Consider the following 20,240-nt stretch of genomic DNA (forward strand, 5'->3'; position numbering starts at 1 on the left):
AAACATCCTTCAAGAAAGAAGGTAAAATAAAGACATTTTTCTGACAAGCAAAAACAGAGATTTCATCACCAGCATATCTGAACTAAAGAAAATACTAAAAGGTGTTCTTCAGTCAGAAAGAAAATGATTCCACATGAATGCTCAGAGAGGCTAGAAGGAATTAAGAGCAAGAGAAGGTACAGATGTGGGTAAATGGGTAATATGGGTAATTATGACTACATAAAACAACATTAATAATAATGCCTTATAAGGGTTAATATAGAGAGAGAATTAAAATATATAAAAACAGTAGCATATAAATCAGGAGTAGAGTAAATGAAGTTAAACTGTTCCAGAGTCCTTGCATTGTCTGGAAAGAATTAAAAGAACTGATTTATAATATACTGTGTTAAATCAAGGATGCATATTGTGATTTCTCAAATAACTACTTAAAGAATGTATAACTACCAAGCTAATGGTCAGAGGGTGGAGTGATGTTTGGGGGAGGGGAGGTGGAAATGAAATAATAAAATATGCTCAACTAATGTAGAGAAGGCAAGAAAGGAGAGAAAACAAGAACTAGTGAGACAAATAGGAAGCAAATAGTCAGATGGCATATTTAAACCTCAAAATATTAATGACTGGTTTAACTAAATGTGCCAATCAAAAGTCAAGAATTAGCACAATGGGGCTTCCCTGGTGGCGCAGTGGTTGAGAGTCCGCCTGCCGATGCAGGGGACATGAGTTCATGCCCTGGTCTGGGAGGATCCCACATGCCGCGGAGCAGCTGGGCCCGTGAGCCATGGCCGCTGAGCCTGTGCGTCCGGAGCCTGTGCTCCGCAACGGGAGAGGCCACAACAGTGAGAGGCCCGTGTACCGCAAAAAAAAAAGAATTAGCACAATGGATTTTGTAAATGTATATTGCTTACATGGTACATATTAAGAAAGGTTAAAAGTAAAAGGATGGGAAAGTTATAGCACGCAAACATCATGGCAAAAAGCATTACTTAGAGATAAATATTCAATAAACCGGGAAGGTAAAACAATTCTAAATTTGTATGCACACAGAGCACCAACATATGTAAATTTAAAATTAGCATAACTATGAGGAGAAACAGAAAAATCTATACTCCAAGCAAAAGATTTTAATATACATTTCATGTTATATGATAACTGATAGAGATCAATAAGAATAAAGAAGATTTGAATAATATTATTTTAAAATATGACCTAATCAACATATATAAAACACTACATCCAAAATTTATTATTTTAAATGCACATAAAACGATTTTTAAATTTTTTTAAAATAATCTTTTCTGGGCCATAAAGCAAATCTCAATAAATTTTATAAACTTCAAATCATACAGTAAAATTAAGCTAGAAATCAATGGGAAAAATAACTAGAAAGATTTCCATTTGTCTGAAAGTTTAAAAATAATTTTCAAAGAAGAAATCTCAGTGAAAGTTAGAAAATACTTTAACTGAAAATTAATAAAACATATCAAAATTTGTGGGATGCTCTGCTAGACAGAAATTTATCATCCCAAAGGTATATATGTTGAGGAGGGAAAGGTAGAAAAATAACAAACTAAGGTTTTATATCCTTAGTTAGAAAAGGAACACATTAAGTACAAAGAAAGTAGAAAAGGAAATGAAAATAATAGCAAAAATTGATGAAACTGAAAATAAACACACATTAAAGAAGATCAACTAAGCCAAAAAGTTGGTCTTTTGAAAAGCCTCATTAAATTGATGAGAACCTAGCAAGCCTAAAGGAACAAAAAAGACAGCACAAATAACCATATAAGGGATAAAAACAGGGGCTATCAATTAACCCTACATACATTTTTTTAAAACATAGAATATCATGAATAACATTTGGTCAACAAATTTGAAATTTTAGATGGCATTAATAAATTTGTTAGAAAAAGACTATTTACCAAATCTGACACAATAAGAAATAGAGAATCAGAATAACCCTATACTATTAAAGAAATGTAATTTATAATTTAAGATCTACCTATAAAGAAACTTACAGGCCCAGATGACCTTACTGTTGAATTATTCCAAACATTTAAGAAATAATGCCAATCTTATACTTTTCATGCAGAGAGTAGAAAAGAGAACAATTTCCTACTCACTGTATGAGATCAGCGAAACCTTAATAACAAAACCTAACAAGGGGGCTTCCCTGAGGCGCAGTGGTTAAGAATCCGCCTGCCAATGCAGGGGACATGGGTTTGAGCCCTGGTCCAAGAGGATCCCACATGCCGCAGAGCAACTAAGCCTGTGCACCACAATTACTGAGCCTGCGCTCTAGAGCCTGCGAACCACAAGTAATGAAGCCCACGCGCCACAACTACTGAAGCCCGCGCTCCTGGAGCCTGTGCTCCACAACAAGAGAAGCCCCTGCAATGAGAAGCCCGCGCACTGCAACGAAGAGTAGTCCCCGCTAGCTGCAACTGGAGAAAGCCCATGCGCAGCAATGAAGACCCAACACAGCCAAAAATTAAAATTAATTAATTAATTAATTAAATCTATTTTAAAAAACTAACAAGGACATTATAAGAAAGAAAAATTACAGGCCAATCTTAATCATGAAATTGATGCCAAAAAATGCTAAATAAGATATTAGCAAAGCAAATCCAGAAATATATTAAAAATACAGTGCAACCAACTGGGATTTACTTCAGGAATAGAAGGTTAGTTTAACATTCAAAAATCAATCCATGGCTATTATAAACGTTTTAAAATCAATCAGTGTATCTCACCACATTTGTAGAAGAAAGGATAAGTCATGTCATTATCTCAACAGTGCAAAAAAAAATTTGATAAAATCCAACATCCATTCATGAGAAAAATTATTAGTAAATAAGCACATCAGCGTCATGCTGTACACATCAGCGTCATAGTGCATGATATGCTCCCTTTGTCTCTCCCCTTCAGTCTACAACCAATAACATAATGTTAACTCAAGAAAGGTTCATCTGCTCAACACATTGGAAGGCTAGAGAGTTCCACACATTTGTACATCTAAAGGTGGGTGGACTGGAGCACACTGAAGAGGCAGAACTGAGAGGAAAGCAGAGGTGGTGCTTATAATCCCGACTCCCAGCTACAGTAGCTGAGCCTGCAGCCCCAGAGAACCCAGTAAGAGCAGGGGAGGCAGCACACATGACTCCGACCTCCTGGCTGCAGGAGCACCCACAGCCGCACGGAATCAACCAACAGTGGCAGCGGGGCCTGTGACCCCTCCAGTCATGGAGGTGGCCATGACCCAGGCCCCTATCCACAGCTGTGGTGCCTGGGAACCCAACAACTCCAGACACAGCAGAGGCCCCAGCCACCCTGGCTACCCCCACTACCACCCTCCCCCAACAGCAGCAGTGCCTGCAACACAGGCAACCCCAACATGACAGACGTACCCATCACCCCGATGCCTGAGGCAGCAACACCAGCAGCAGCAGTGACACTGGCAGCAGCAAAGCACCAGTGACCCTGGAGGCATAAGCTATGAGAGGGAGGGCACCAGGCAACACTTCTCACAGAGGTGGTAGAGGGTGGAAAGTGCTGATTTTCAAATATAGCCACAGGCAGCTCAAGTAAGAGAAACCAAAAACTTGTGCCACCTACTTATGAACAAAAGAAAGGCCTCTAATAACTAACCTGTTGAAATGCTAGCATCTAGTAAAAAAAAAAAAAAAAAAAAAAGCTTTACCTAAAGAAGAAAGGTGTTTGCTACTTCAAACGTGCTGGCTACATCAACTCATTAAGCACCATAAAAAAAACATGGTAACACAGTATCACAAAAAGAAAAAGACAAATCTCCAGAAATCAAACCTAAAGTCATGGAATATTGCAATCTAACCGACAGAGGATTCAAAATAGCTGTCCTGAAGAAACTTGATGCGCTACAAGAAAACTCAGAAAGGCAGTTCAATGAGCTCAGAAATAAAACAAATGAACAGAAGAAATACCTTACCAAAGAGATTGAAACTAGGAAAAATAACCAACCAGAAATTCTGGAGCTGAAGAATTCAGTAAATGAGATGAAGAACATGTTAGAAAGCACTGGAAATAGAGCAAACCATATGGAAGAGAGAACTAACAAGCTTGAAGATAGAAAGCTAGAAATTAGACAGAAGAGGAGAGGGAACTAAGATCTAAACAAATGAAAGATTTCTACAAGAATTATCCAACTCCATTAGGAAGGGTAACATAAGGATAATGGGTATCCCAGAAGGAGAAGAGTGGAAGAAAGGAGCAGAGAGTTTATTTAAAGAAATAATAGCTGAGAACTTCCCAAACCTGGACAACTGGATATCCAAGTCTCTGAAGCAAAGATAACACCTAATTATCTGAATGCAAAAAGACCTTCTCCAAGATACATTATGTTAAAACTGTCAAAAGTCAATGACAAAGAAAAAATTTTAAAGACAGCCAGGGGAAAAAAAGATAGTAACCTACAAAGGAACCCTCATTAGGTTACTGGCAGATTTCTCAGCAGAAACTCTACAGGTCAAAAGAGAATAGAATGACTTACTCAAGATATTGAAAGATAAAAACTGTCACCCACAAATATTCTATCCAGCAAAGTTATCCTTCAGATATGAAGGAGAAACAAAGGCATTCCCAGACAAACAAAAGCTAAGAGAGTTCAGCACCACTAAACCTGCCTTTCAAGAAAGGTTGAAAGGAGCTCTTCTACCTGAAACAAAAAGGCGGAAGAACACAAAACTTTGAGTAAGGTCATAAACAGAATCAGAGAACTGCAACTCTGGACTTCTCTGGTGGCGCAGTGGTTAAGAAGCTGCCTGCCAAAGCAGGGGACATGGGTTCGATCCCTGGTCTGGGAAAAGCCCATATGCCATGGAGCAACTAAACCCGCGAGCCACAACTATTCAAGTCCGCGCGCCTAGAGCCCGTGCTCCGCAACAAGAGAAGCCACTGCAATGAGAAGCCCGCACACCATAACGAAGAGTAGCCCCTGCTCGCCGCAACTAGAGAAAGCCTGCACGCAGCAACAAAGACCCAACACAGCCAAAAATTAATTAATTAATTAATTAAAATAAAACTATAGCAGAAAACAATTTACATTACATAATCCAAGGAAAAATTCTGCCTTTAACTGATTATCAGGAAAAAGTAAATCCCTTCAAGCTAGATGAACTGATACACTTTTTTTTATCGAAGAATTAATATTATAGTCCATTTTACTATTCCGTCCAGTAAATGTAAGTATGTTTAGTGCCCAAGTGTAATAAGGAACTAATCACAAGTGCTTCAAAACATATTTCTTGGCTTTCTTTAACATACTTTCTATTTATTAGGTATTATGTAAATACATACTTCAAATTATTTTGAAATATTAATTACAAAGCTGTATCTTCAACGCTTTAAAACCATTCTCCCTCCTTATTTACAAAAGAGGCAAGAGGAAAAAAAAAAAAAAAGAGGCAAGAGAAACAGCTAATTCCAAACCCAAAGCCAGAACTTGGCTAGATCAAAAATATTTTGACAACTCATGACAAATCAGAGAATTTTACCTGATCAAGCTCTTTCCCAGTTTTCCTAAGATTCTGTAGTTGGTAAACTTCTAGGCTTCTTCCATCATCCTGACAGCACAAATCAATTACGACACAGTCCTGGTCCTCAAAGGCATTGATTTGGTGAAAAGTAACAAAAGGTTTACTGTAGTACATCCCTGGAAGAAGCTGCAGGGGAAAACACAAACAGTGAAAAATAGATTTTTTTTTTTTTTTTTTTTTTTTTTGCAGTACGCGGGCTTCTCACTGTTGTGGCCTCTCCCTTTGCGGAGCACAGGCTCGGGACGCGCAGGCTCAGCGGCCATGGCTCATGGGCCCAGCTGCTCCACGGCATGTGGGACCTTCCCGGACCGGGGCACGAACCCATGTCCCCTGCATCAGCAGGCGGACTCTCAACCACTGCGCCACCAGGGAAGTCCAAAAGTAAATATTTTATTTATTTCCTTTAGGGTACAGATCCACAAAGCTCAAATTAAGAAGATTTCCCCCTCTTTAAGTGACAGGCTTGGTAGGTATAAAAACCAGAATTTGGAATGTAGAAGCAAATATGCTTTGATTTAAAATCATCTCATCTCATATTAATCAATGAACTGGGGCTATTTTATATAGACCAATCAACTGTTTCAACTAACTTTAAAGTTCTCATGAAATACGGCCCAATATTTTGAAGGATAAATAAATCCTAGACTCTTAACTACATGGTTAAATAGAAAATACTTCTATTAAGAATTTATGATAAATTAAGTGACTAATCCTTTGAAAAATGCACTCATTACTAAAATGGGATTTTTTTGGTAATGAAATTAGGGTACAGTAAATTTAGGATACTATTTCTTTAGAGAGGTTAAAAAGTAGACAAATACAATAGTGCTATTAATCAGGAGTATATAGAAAGATATTTAACTAATATGCTTTAGACTTTGGTAGGATTATCATATTTACATATCAAGAAATCATAGAAGCAGCTAATAAAAATATCACTGCAAAAGTTACAGAAGACCTCTGCATGAACAATATCCTCTTTAGCAAATATTATATGGAAAAATCCATGCTAAAATGCTAAAAGGATTTCCTAGATGTCATTTTAATTGAATCAGATAATTTAAAGGATAAAACCATTTCCTACAATTTTCTAAAATGCAAAATCCACTGTACTAATTAATAAATAACTAGCCCTACTTATGGAAGAAGGTAATATCCTTGATTAAGATTGTCTTATGCAAGTAATGCCCAGTGAAGGCAAAAGTCAATCACATGGAAATTTGCCTTCATGTCCAATCATTTTCAAAATAAATACACTCAAAATTCTCCACCTGACCAGTGTGCTTATCCACCACATGAAACCATGTATTATACTGGGGTTCCCAGCTTATTCCATCTGAAAAGGCCTTTCCCCGAATTTTAGAAGTGATGATTTTCCACAGATTCATCTTTAGAGGCTGTTCAATGAAGACAATGTAGTTCCTTGTCATTCCTAAAAGGTTCAAGCAAACAATAAAGTGTTATTTGGCAAACTAGAGTTGTCTGAAATGTGACAGTTTGGGAACTTGTCTGAAGGCTTGGACACATTACTGCTGACCTAAACAAATGCCAGTCAGAAATAATTCTTCATCACTTCCCAGCTTTGCTATATATATTTTCTGTTCCTACATAAAAACAGGAACTGCTTAGAATAGCTTGGGTTGAATGCCCTCAACTTGCTTTTTGTCTTTTTTTTTCTTTCTTTCTTTTCAGATTGTTTTGGTTTAGGAACAAAGAAGCATTATATTAAAGTGTCATTTATGATCTGGACCTGTATTCCTTAATCCTTTTGCTATTTATACTGGAGGTAACAATGCAGCAGCAGATTGGCTATAAAGGTTTAGGATGCAGAAGATAAATATTCTGAGAAAAAGCTGAAGCAATCTACATGGAATGTGAATTGCCTCCCGCAAAATATAATCAAGGTCTTTCCTGTATGTTTATTATTTGTGGTCCTTAAAGTTACCTAAAATATTGAATTCTGTCAATTTTTTATGGTCAAATTATTTTTTTAATTAAGACTTTATATTTTGGAGCAGTTTTAGGCTCACAACAAAATCGAGGGGAAGGTACAGAGGTTCCCCATATACCACCTGTCCCCAAACACGCACAGCCTCCACATTATCAATTTCCTCCACCAGAGTGGTCCATTTGTTACAACTGATGAACCTACATTGACACATCACAATCACCCAAAGTCCATAGTCTCTGTTGTGGAAACATACATAAATGTATTTTTTTCCTTTGTATTTAGATATTCAATGACATACAACATAATAAAAAACAAACCAAAGAGACTGATTTTTATGACTAGAGGTTACTCATTGTGTCATCCTGGAGCAGGGGGCTGAAGGGAGAGGCTGTTCTCCATAAAGAACTGAAGTGGAGTTAGTGCTGGGTGACTAAATCTCAGCCTGACTCAATGTGCTGGGAAGGGACCAATGATTTCTTAAACTGACAACTATTTCCTGGAGCAGTCAATTAATTAAAAACTTTAATTGGTGTTTCCAATTAAGTTTTTAGTAATTGCTTGTATTAAAATATCTTTTCAATCAGTCAGTTGGCTAGGGTAAGAAGTACGTGACTAAACAGAATAAACTTAATTGGCATTAAAATGCAACCTTCATCTCTTATCACCATACTCTGATAAACTGTATTAACACAGTACTTGCCAAAATTAATCCCTCTGCAACAGTAACTTTAAGGCAGCCCCTATTAAAATTTGCCTTATCTTTGGGCTCACCAAAGCTGTGGTAGTAAGAAGGTTTCATCCTCTCTGCAGAAGCAATAGAACATATCACCTGGGCTCCATGGATTGTCTCCCCAAGGTCTACTTTCTCTGGAGGAACCCGAATAACATTATAGCAAGAACCTGGAAAATGGAAAGTCCTGTCTTAACCGTTTTACATTCATTTTAAGAAAAAGATAAGCCTTGCACTCGTGAATTAGGCAAAAGCAGTTAAGAGATTTATACAATATGCATGACACCCATATTCCTTTTTTTTTAAACATCTTTATTGGAGTATAATTGCTTTACAATGGTGTGTTAGTTTCTGCTTTATAAAAAAGTGAATCAGTTATACATATACATATGTTCCCATATCTCTTCCCTCTTGCATCTCCCTCCCTCCCACCCTCCCTATCCCACCCCTCTAGGTGGTCACAAAGCACCGAACTGATCTCCCTGTGCTATGCGGCTGCTTCCCACTAGCTATCTATTTTACGTTTGGTAGTGTATATGTCCATACCACTCTCTCACTTTGTCACAGCTTACCCTTCCCCCTCCCCATATCCTCAAGTCCATTCTCTAGTAGGTCTGCATCTTTATTCCCATCTTACCCCTAGGTTCTTCATGACCTTCTTTTTTTTCTTAGATTACACATATATATGTTAGCATACGGTATTTGTCTTTCTCTTTCTGACTTACTTCACTCTGTATGACAGACTCTAGGTCTATCCACCTCACTACAAATAACTCAATTTCATTTCCTTTTATGGCTGAGTAATATTCCATTGTATATATGGGCCACATCTTCTTTATCCAGTCATCTGTTGATGGACACTTAGGTTGCTTCCATGTCCTGGCTATTGTAAATAGAGCTGCGATGAACATTTTGGTACATGACTCTTTGAATTATGGTTTTCTCAGGGTATATGCCAGTAGTGGGATTGCTGGGTCATATGGTAGTTCTACTTGTAGTTTTTTAAGGAACCTCCATACTGTTCTCCATAGTGGCTGTATCAGTTTACATTCCCACCAACAGTGCAAGAAGGTTCCCTTTTCTCCACACACTCTCCAGCATTTATTGTTTCTAGATTTTTTGATGATGGCCATTCTGACTGGTGTGAGATGATATCTCACTGTAGTTTTGATTTGCATTTCTCTAATGATTAATGATGTTGAGCATTCTTTCATGTGTTTGTTGTCAATCTGTATATCTTCTTTGGAGAAATGTCTGTTTAGGTCTTCTGCCAATGTTTGGATTGGGTTGTTTGTTTTTTTTGTTATTGAGCTGCATGAGCTGCTTGTAAATTTTGGAGATTAATCCTTTGTCAGTTGCTTCATTTGCAAATATTTTCTCCCATTCCGAGGGTTGTCTTTTGGTCTTGTTTATGGTTTCCTTTGCTGTGCAAAAGCTTTGAAGTTTCATTAGGTCCCATTTGTTTATTTTTGTTTTTATTTCCATTTCTCTAGGAGGTGGGTCAAAAAGGATCTTGCTGTGATTTATGTCATAGAATGTTCTGCCTATGTTTTCCTCTAAGAGTTTTATAGTGCCTGGCCTTACATTTAGGTCTTTAATCCATTTTGAGTTTATTTTTGTGTATGGTGTTAGGGAATGTTCTCATTTCATACTTTTACATGTACCTGTCCAGTTTTCCCAGCACCACTTATTGAAGAGGCTGTCTTTTCTCCACTGTATATTCTTGCCTCCAGCTATTGTATTTTAATGTCCACAAATGGTTCCCCTCTAGCTCTCTGAAGATGAACTCAATCCCATCTTCATAGGAAACGATAAGGTAGCAGCCAGGAATATCCTCAAATTCTATTTGTCCTTCTTCCCACTCCCCAGCTCCATAAACTACAATCTCCACTTGTACCCATGTCCAACTCCTTCCTTTCAGTGTTCTAGATCCCTGGGGTCACTTTGGGTCCCATGTCATCCTGTCTCATCAACATTCATTCAGGCAATCATTCATCTGACTATTACTACTTCCTCAAGTTACCCACTCCTCAAGTAGCCTTTCCTGACTCTTCCCCACCCAAAGGCATTTGTTGTCCCTCCTTTATCCTTTAATTATATCCTATACTATCATAGTACTTATCTCATTTTACTATAATTTTCTGCTTATTTATCTGTTTCCTAGTAGACTGAGCTCTTCTGGAGCAGGAATTGTGTCTGATACATCTTTGCATCTTCAGTACCAAACAATGACTTGGCATTTAGTAGGTACACTATAAATAACTACTGACAGATTAACTAACAGTATATGTTTGTTAAATCACTCAATGAATGAACAAATATTGAGGTCATATTGAATTATCTTCCTAGTGTTAGAAGTGCCAGTGTAGGTCCTGAAGAACTTAGGTAACTTAGAGAACTTCGCAATCACTAAGCTTCCTTTGGAACAAGATAACCATACAGTTCCCTACTCATTATCAGCAACTACTTACTGAGTGTCAACTATGTTCTAGGCACTCTTGTAAGAGTCCTAAGTACCATATCCTAAACACTTGTATACACCAGTGTACAAAATAGACAAAAGGCTCTTCATTTATAAAGCTCAAATTCTAAAAAAAATCATACAATAAGTAAAAATATAATGTATCAGATGATGAGAAGAACTATATTGAGAAATAAACCAGGGAATGGGGATTAGAAGTGAGTGTATAAGGATGGGGGCTACTGTTTGCAATTTTAATTATGGTCGTCTGGGAAGGTTTCACTAAGAAGGTGACATTTGAGTAAAGATCTGAAAGAAGTGAGGAAGAGAGCCTTGAGGATATCTGGGAGAAACACATTTCAGGTAGAGAGAAGATCAGATGCAAAGATTCTCAGCCAAGAATAAGTTTGGAGTGTTCAAATAAGAGCAATGAGGCCAGCGTGGCCCTATCCATAGTAAGTAAAGAGAAAATTCTAGATGAGGTGGGGTGGGTTAAAAGGATAACTGGCTGATATGCTAAGAATAAACTGAAGTGGGGCAAGGCGAGAAGTAAGGAGGCTAGTTAAGAAGCTACTACAATAATTCAAATGAGAAAGAATGGTGGCCTAAACCAGAGTGGTGGCAATGGAGGTGATACGAGGTAGTCGGATTTTTGATATATTTTGAAGGCATTATTGAAATTACTTTTTGACCCATTAGATGTGGATGTGAGAGAGGTATAAAAAATGATTCCAAAGTTATCATCTTAAGCAAGTGGAAGGACAGAGTTACCATCAACTGACATAGGGAACATTTTAAGCAGAGAAAGTTTAGGGGGAAAGATCAAGAGTTTGATTTTAAAAAAATTAATTTTGTAACATCTATCAGACATCTTAGTAAAATCACTGAGTAAGCAACTAACTGATGGGGAGGTCTAGGTTAGGACATTATATGTTTTGAGAACCAATTATAAATAAAACACCGTGCTTTATACAGTGATGAGTTATAAAAGAAATGAAAGACAAACTCTAGAGTTCCAAGAGTACCATACTACTATCTAACTGTTTATGTATTTTAAATTAGTACTTAAAACTAGCTGGATTAATGTTTGGAGGATTTTTTTTAATTTTAAAAAGCCTTTTTAAAATACCTGGAAAGGTAGAAATTATTAGCAAGCACTTTATTTACAAAGAAAATCACTAAATTTCCCCCAAATGCATACTATCTAGTAGAGCTCCCTGCAGCTACATGTACATTTGCGTTCCAGTTTAAAAATTCATCACTGAACCAAATAATCAAGTAAGAAAGAAGTAAATCCAGTTTTAGTTGAGATTAGAAGATCAAGAGAAAAAATTTCTGTCTCAGCAATTGGATTAAGTGACAATTACTCAATTCACTAAATTTGAACACTGCTAGTTAATGAACTGTCCTAACTTCAAGTCTTGAAGGCATGAGCAAAGCAGACAGACACCCAGGAAACACCCAGCAGAGAACTGAATGCCTAGAGGAATGACCTGCCCAATACTGTGAGCCTAACTCTGGGAGATTCTTCAGGACTTTGTATAAACATCAAATTGAGGCAAAATAACAAGCACAGCCTCTGATGATTGGTGGCAAGGTTTCTCAAAGATTCATGGGCCACTTGCACCAAAATCACCTGGAGATCTTGTTAAAATGTACCAAGATAAGGAGTGAAAGTGTAGTTACAATGCAGATTCTTAACCCTTTTTCAGGTCTAGTGAACCAGAATCTCTGAAGATGAAGCCCAGTGATCTACATTGCTAGGAAGCATTCCAGATGGTTTTTAGGTGCTCTAAAGGCTGAGAATCACTGATCTAATGACTATTTTAGAAAAATAATTAAGAATGGTTAAACAGTATTTCTCATATTATGAACTAGTTACAAAGTTATCTACTTGGGTATTAGAGTTAATTTATTAAGAAATAAATTTTTTATGATCAAAAAAGATGCATGGACAAAATACTGCTGAGTCAGTTTACCCATTTGCTGAAAGATTTTACCTAAAAAGATGTTTGCTGTCTCCTATAACAGCTTTGAAGAATACATCCCAACCCGAGGTCAGGTAACAAAGAAGAGAGAGGGCTGAGTGATGAAGTTTCCAGGGTACCCTATCTCTTCTTGAGCTGGTAAAAAGCAAACCTGCAGTATTCATTTTCATATACACTCATACATGTAAATATGGAGAGGTAGAGATGAACAACCCACAAAGTCAATTACTTACCAAAGGTATATATTAACCTATTCAAAAGTTAACCCATACAAAAGATTCGTAGTAGGGCTTCCCTGGTGGCGCAGTGGTTGAGAGTCCACCTGCTGATGCAAGGGATACGGGTTCGTGCCCCGGTCCGGGAAGATCCCACCTGCCGCGAAGCAGCTGGGCCCGTGAGCCATGGCCACTGAGCCTGTGCATCCCGAGCCTGTGCTCCGCAACGGGAGAGGCCACAACAGTGAGAAGCCCGCGTACCACAAAAAAAAAAAAAAAAAGAAAAAAGAAAAAAGAAAAAGATTCGTAGGTTATAGATGACAGAATAACAGCTAAGATAGTCAGAAACTTCTAATGCTTACACTTACACATTCCTTTTCAAACAGAGAGAGATGTGTGCTTGGGTACAGGATAATGAATGTGCATGCCCTGAGAGAATCCTCTGTAGTCAGTGACAAATAATTAAGATGATCTAATGGAGTGACTAGTAGCAAGTTTTTGTGTGTTATTCAGACTAGACACCCGAAGCTTGCCTAAGCAAGCATCTTAAATCTTCTCAAGGTTCACTGCCCTTGTCTATAAAATGGGGGTAATAACAGCCTTTCTTAATGCCATGGATAGACATACAGATTATCATACTAAGTGAAGTAAGACAGACAGAGAAAGACAAATATCATACAATATCATTTATATGTGGAATCTAAAACATGGTACAAACGAACAAACTTATGGTTGCCAAAGGGGAAAGCGGTGGGGAATAAATTAGGAGTTTGGGATTAGCAGATACAAACTACTATATATAAAATAAACAACAAGGTTGTACTGTATAACACAGGGAACTATGTTCGATATCTTGTAATAAACCATAAAGGAAAAGAATATATATATACATATATATGTAACTGAATCACTTTGCCGTATACCAGAAACTAACACAACATTGTAAATCAACTATACTTCAATTTTAAAAAAATAAAAATAATAGTACCTTTCTCAGAGACTTTCATAAAGATTAAATGAGAAAATATATGGAAAATACAGTTAACACCAGCACATACTAGGCACTCAATAAATGCTGGTTATCGTTATTAGCCATTAGAACTTTCTGTAACAGAATAATAGGCAGCTGGGGAAGTATATGGATGACCAGGAAAGAGATGTGATGTAAATGGTTGTGAATGCAACCAAACTTTAACCTTAACTTACTTTGTAGTGTTTTACTCCCATGGTAATAATAAATTCCTTCCTATGTAATATACAGTATACCTTCTCTATATCTCATTGCTGTAGCATTCTAAATTTCTTATACTTACAATATGGTACTTCCTAAAAATTCAAGTTTGAGAAATACATTACTCATCCCTACAATGCTTGTGAGCCAAAAAGCATAATGGAACATAAAAATGTGAGTCATGCTGAAAAGATCAAATAGAAAATCAGCTTCCAAGCATATGTGCAAAAAGACAACAGAACTTAATTATAAATTATATATTTTAAGTTCAGTAATGCTACTTCGGAGATTTCTTTCTGAACCTTTCAAATGAAGTGACATATATGTTAACATCTTGGCCATAATGGAACTGTGGGAAGATAGTTAACTCCCAATTATTTTTTAAAAGACCCCCATCCCAACTTTACCATGTTGCCCATAGGAGTTCCCCATGTTGTATGCTGTTCCATCTTTGTCATAATGAGGATGTGCAGTTGCTCCATTCACAGCAATAAATTTGCTCCAGTCTACCTGCAAATTTAAGACCATACAGAGACTTAAATGTTACATGGGAAGATCTCTATTTAGACGCGTAGACAGTAGGGATGTGTCAAATATTTTTAAAATAAGATATAAAAACTACAGTTTAAGTCCTAATGTCTCACCTCTGAGAAATCAAAATTATTTTTCCTACTAAAGAAAAAGAAACTAAGACCAAAGAACAACAAAACCAAACAAAAACTCTACCACCACCACCAACAAAAAATGGACAAAAATGATTATCCAGTACGAATTTTTTATTTTGCCCAAGATCACAAGATCACAGGAAAGATCAAAAGAATAAGAATTAAAATTAAAATTCTGGCCCAAAGTTTTATTTTATCTTTAATTAATGTGTAACGTGAAGGCAGTATGGGTCTAGATAATCTCCAGTCCAGTTCTACCTGTAGCTGGGCAAAAAATGAATTGGCAAAAATAAGTCTGGCTATTGTAAATAGTGCTGCAATAAACATTGTGGCACACAACTCTTTTTGAATTATGGTTTTCTCAGGGTATATGTCCAGTAGTGGGATTGCTGGGTCATATGATAGCAACCTAATGGATCAAGAGATGAATGGATAAAGAAGATGTGGCACATATATACAATGGAATATTACTCAGCTATAAAAAGAAACGAAACTGAGTTATTTCTGGCGAGGTAGATGGACATAGAGTCTGTCATACAGAGTGAAGTAAGTCAGAAAGAGAAAAACAAATACCGTATGCTAACACATATATAAGGAATCTAAAAAAAAAAAAAAAAAGGTTCTAATGAACCTAGAGGCAGGACAGGAATAAAGACACAGATGTAGAGAATGGACTTGAGGACACGGGGAGGGGGAAGGATAAGCTGAGACGAAGTGAGAGAGTGGGATGGACATATATACACTACCAAATGTAAAATAGGTAGCTAGTGGGAAGCAGCCACATAGCACAGGGAGATCAGCTTGGTGCTTTGCAACCACCTAGAGGGGTGGGATAGGGAGGGTGGGAGGGAGATGCAAGAGGGAGGGGATATGGGGATATATATACGTATGCATATAGCTGATTCACTGTGTTATACAGCAGAAACTAAAACAACATTGTAAAAAAATTATACTCCAATAAATATGTTAAAAAATATTTTAAAAAATAAGTCTGTACTACTCTATTTCTCCTTCGCCCTAGCCTTCAGACATTAGGACTAAGGAAGAAGAAGTCTAGAACTATCTTTAAGGAAAACCCCAACCCCACAGGCCCTTCTAACCAGGACAGGGGGTACACAATGACGTGGATCAGTGGGTAACTTTGATTTTGTTTAAGGATCCAATTTTTTCTTCAGATATTAGCTACTCTACAAAGTATTTGGAATGGAGAAAAATTTTAGGGTTTATTATATTCGTTTTTAACCTATATTTTACCTTTTCTGTTTTTTCCAGGGTTTCAATGTCCACTTTATTCATGAAGTTGGTTTCCGTACTAACGTAGTAATCACCCTTGTACTGCACATAGTTGACATTGGTGTTGTCAGTAATTGCTGAAATCAAACCCCAGAGTTATTTAAACACCACAGCTTTCTCAAGGGAGAAAGCAGTTTAAACATCCTCTCATATCAAAAAAATATATATTTCAATATTCATATTTATATAGCTTGACATATATCATAATAATTTAAAGAATCATCACTATCCCCTGCAAATTCTGAGCATATTAAAGGCTGCTTACCAGGCAGTTCAAATTTTGACATGAAACGTTCAAAAACATTCTTGCATGGATCAGGGAGAGCCAATGTGCCAAATTCTGAGATCACAATTCGATCATGAACACTGTTGGCCTTATATGTATCACTCTGTAGAAACTTGCTCCTGTATGTCACTGTGCCCTTCTCCATCTTGAACTGGTGAAGTAAAGCCATTCCATCAAACCAGTGATTGTACCTTTAAACAGGAGCAAAAATAGAAAAATAAATATTAAGAAGATAAACATGGGGTCAAAATGAGAGATTTCAAATACAGAAATAAGGAAATGGGATGGCTTCCCAGCAGAACCTGCTCAAAGAACTTGAAATTAAGGGTTGATAGCTTTTGAGTATATCCTGGAGTACAGCAATGAAAGAGCAACTTACATTCTCTTGACCCTTACCCCTTCTCAAAAAGCTCACACAGCAGAGGGCTAAAGAAAAACCCTAAGCTGGTGACGCCTAAGATAATTCTGTCTTTAACCTATAGCCAAGATATCATCATATGGAATGCTTGACATTTCTCAAATTAAAATGGATTCCAAAACTTTTAGAGATAGTTATCTTCATATCTTATACATATTACATTTTCTATTTATTTAAAATTTTTTCAAATTTATCATAACTATGCTAAAGTAAGCAAGTAAGATGACTATCCTTACTGGATGATCATTTTCATCCATATAATTACACTATAGAAATGATGTATCTAAATGATGGAACATCAAAACACTGTAAGGAAAAGTTTGTGCTTTGCTTTTAAAAGGGTTTAATATTATTTAGTCTTTTCTCTCATATGCTTGACAGATTGAATGCTTAATGTCTTCAGCATGAATAACAACTAAAAGGCTTGGTCTTCTCTTAAAAGCTTGTCTTAAAAGGCTACGGTCTTGAAAGCAGGGATTCAAAGAGCTATTTGTACACCCATCTTACAGCAGCATTATTTACAGTAACCAAAAGGTGGAAACAACCCAAGCGTCCATCAACTGAAAAATGGGATAAACAAAATTTAACATACAATGGAATATTATACAGCCTTAAAAAGGAAAGAAATTCTGTCACATGCTATAACATGGATAAACCTTAAGGACACCATCTAAATGAAATAAGCCAGTCACAAAAGACAAATACTATATGATAGCACTTACATGAGATATCTAAAGTAGTCAAATTCACAGAAACAGAAAGTAGAATGGTGGTTACCAGGGGCTCAGGGGAGGGGGAAATGGAGAGCTATTGTTTAATGGGTATAGAGTTTCAGTTTCTCAAGATGAAAAAGTTCTGAAGATCTGTTTCACAACACTAACCTGTACATTTAAATATGGTTGAGTTGTGTTTTTTACCACAATTTCTTTTTAACTGCAGGAAATAAAGGTGTTTTTTTTTTAAGGCCCTCTTTATGCAGTGATTTGAGATGATATCTTTATAATTTTATCATTTTTGATATGAGAGGATGTTTAATCTGCCTTCTCCCTCAATTTTATTGAGTTTATAAACTCAATTTCCGTAAGTTCTTGGGTCCATTTCTGGGCTTTTTATTCTGTATCACTTGTCTATTTGTCCATTCATGCATCAATATCACAATGTTTTAATTATACAGTCTTTATAGTATATTTTAACATCTGACAGGGCTAGTCCCCACCCCTCGCTGAGAATTTTCTTTTTTAGTGTTTTCTTGACTATTCTTGCATATTTATTTTTCCGCATGAACTTTAGTATTCATTTGTCTAACTTCCTTTAAAAACTGGAATTTTTATTAAGATTGTATTAAATTTAAAAATTAACTTAGGGAGAACTGACATGTCTGTGATGTTGAATCATCCAGCCTATTCAAGAACAGAGGATCTTTCTAGTTAATTGTGTCTTTTAGGAGTGTTTGAAAGTTTGCACATTTCTTGTTAAACTCATTTCTGAGCATTTACTCTTCTTTGTTGCTATTTTAAATGAGGTTTTTTCCTACCATTATGCCCCCTAACTGGTTATTATTTGTGTATATGAAAGCTAGTGATTTCAGTAATGTTAATTTTACATCCTGTTACCTCACCTTTTATCTGTTTGTGTTATTTTGTCATTAATTCTCTGCGGCTTTCCAGGTTTACTTTATTAATCCGTGTGCCTCTAATTAATTTCTTTAGTCTAATTGTATTGGCTACATCTGGTTAAATAGAAGTGAAGATAGTAGCCATTCTTTCCTTGTTTCTGCTTTAGAAAAAAACTTGTAATGTTCCCCAATTAATATTACTGGTTTTAGGACTAAAATGAAAATATATTAATTTATACCTGTGTGTAGATATATACGTGTATATATACGTATACATGTATATATATACACACACATATACTCACATATATAAATATATGTATATATAAAATACATATATAAATAGGTATGGATGTGTATACATATATATATATGTACAAAATCGTGTTAAGAAAGTATCCCTCAAGTCCTACTATCTTGAGTATTTTTATGAGGAATGGATGTTGAATTTTGACCAACATTTTATTAGCATTTATGGAGAAGATTATGATTATGACTATGATTATGATTATTTTTCTTGAGATCTATTAATATGGTATATGACAGTAATGGATTTCCAAATAATGAACCTATCTTGCATTCTTGGAATTAATCCTACTGAATTATAGTGAATTATATGTTTAATGTAGTGTTGGATTCTGTTTGTTAAGAAAATATTTATTAGTATTATATTAGTACTATATATTTTGTACTTTTTTATGGATATTCATAAATAATATGAATAATTGTCTTCTTTTTTGTAATAACTTTATCATGTATAGATATCAATATTATACTTGCTTCATAAAAAGAAGTGGGAAACTTCCCTTCATTTTCAATCCTTTAAAATAATCTATAGAGCACTGAAACTATCTGATATTTGAAGGTTTGGTAGAATTTCCCTGTGAAATAATCTGGGCCTACTGTTTTTTTTAAGAAGCAATTTCACAATAAGTTTCTTGTTTTCTTCAACAGAAATTGGTCTGTTTAAACTTTCTACCTCTATCAATTTTGGTAATCTGCATTTCCTCAGGGAATTATCCATTTCCTTGAGGTTTTCAAATATATTTGCATAAAGGCCAACAAAATCTTCTATAATTTTTTATCTATTTCAATGGCTTCTTTTTCATTGTCATTTCTCTCTTTTCTTCTTTTCTTTTCTTTTCTTCTTTTCTATTTTTCTTTTTTTTTTTTTTTTTTTGGCCACACCATGCAGCTTGTGGGATCTTATTCCCTGACCAGGGATCGAACCCGTGTCCCCTGCAATGGAAGTGCAGAGTCCTAACCACTGGACCGCCAGGGAATTCCTTCATTGTCATTGCTTTCTCCCTTTTTCCTTGATAACGTTAGCTAGTGGTTTCTCACTCTATTTTGGTAATTTTTATCAAAAAACATTAAAAACAAAATAGTTTCAATAATTATTGTTATTCTGGTCTAAATCCCAATAAAATCATGATACGTAGAGCCAAACACAATACTCTGTGTATAAACTCAGACATTCAGCTTCCTCATTTAAGATATTTCATATTCTTTTCTTTCTTTCTTGTTTTTATTTGTTACCACCTCAAATTGCTGACTTGCACTGAGCTGTCAAGCAAAACCCCTAATTTTTAACACATTCTGCTGTTAAACCAATCTCTTCCATCTTCATTCTTGTAATAACTGGTTTTCTTTTTTTTTTTTTTGCGGTACGCGGGCCTCTCACTGCTGTGGCCTCTCCCGTTGCAGAGCGCAGGCTCAGCGGCCATGGCTCATGAGCCCAGCCGCTCCACGGCATGTGGGATCTTCCCAGACCGGGGCACGAACCCGTGTCCCCTGCATCAGCAGGCGGACTCTCA

At 36.3% G+C, this 20,240-nt stretch overlaps 1 protein-coding gene across 9 annotated transcripts in view; it reads right to left on the bottom strand.

Moving 5' to 3' along the window:
- LOC113607157 (testis-expressed protein 12) overlaps window positions 1-20,240 on the bottom strand; it is a 52,302-nt gene that overhangs the window by 7,689 nt on the left and 24,373 nt on the right. For all 9 annotated transcript variants that reach the window (XM_027082298.1, XM_027082294.1, XM_027082295.1 and 6 more), the window contains 6 exons: window positions 16,370-16,581; window positions 16,066-16,181; window positions 14,554-14,656; window positions 8,293-8,421; window positions 6,842-7,002; window positions 5,529-5,696 (listed from right to left, as the gene is read on the bottom strand). In XM_027082298.1, the coding sequence (XP_026938099.1) occupies window positions 5,529-5,696; window positions 6,842-7,002; window positions 8,293-8,421; window positions 14,554-14,656; window positions 16,066-16,181; window positions 16,370-16,581 (889 nt within the window). The remainder of the gene's footprint in view (window positions 1-5,528; window positions 5,697-6,841; window positions 7,003-8,292; window positions 8,422-14,553; window positions 14,657-16,065; window positions 16,182-16,369; window positions 16,582-20,240) is intronic.

Source organism: Aethalodelphis obliquidens, unplaced genomic scaffold (genome assembly GCF_003676395.1).
Source record: "Aethalodelphis obliquidens isolate GAN/ISIS:26980383/991018 unplaced genomic scaffold, ASM367639v1 scaffold46, whole genome shotgun sequence".
NCBI lineage: Eukaryota > Metazoa > Chordata > Mammalia > Artiodactyla > Delphinidae > Aethalodelphis > Aethalodelphis obliquidens.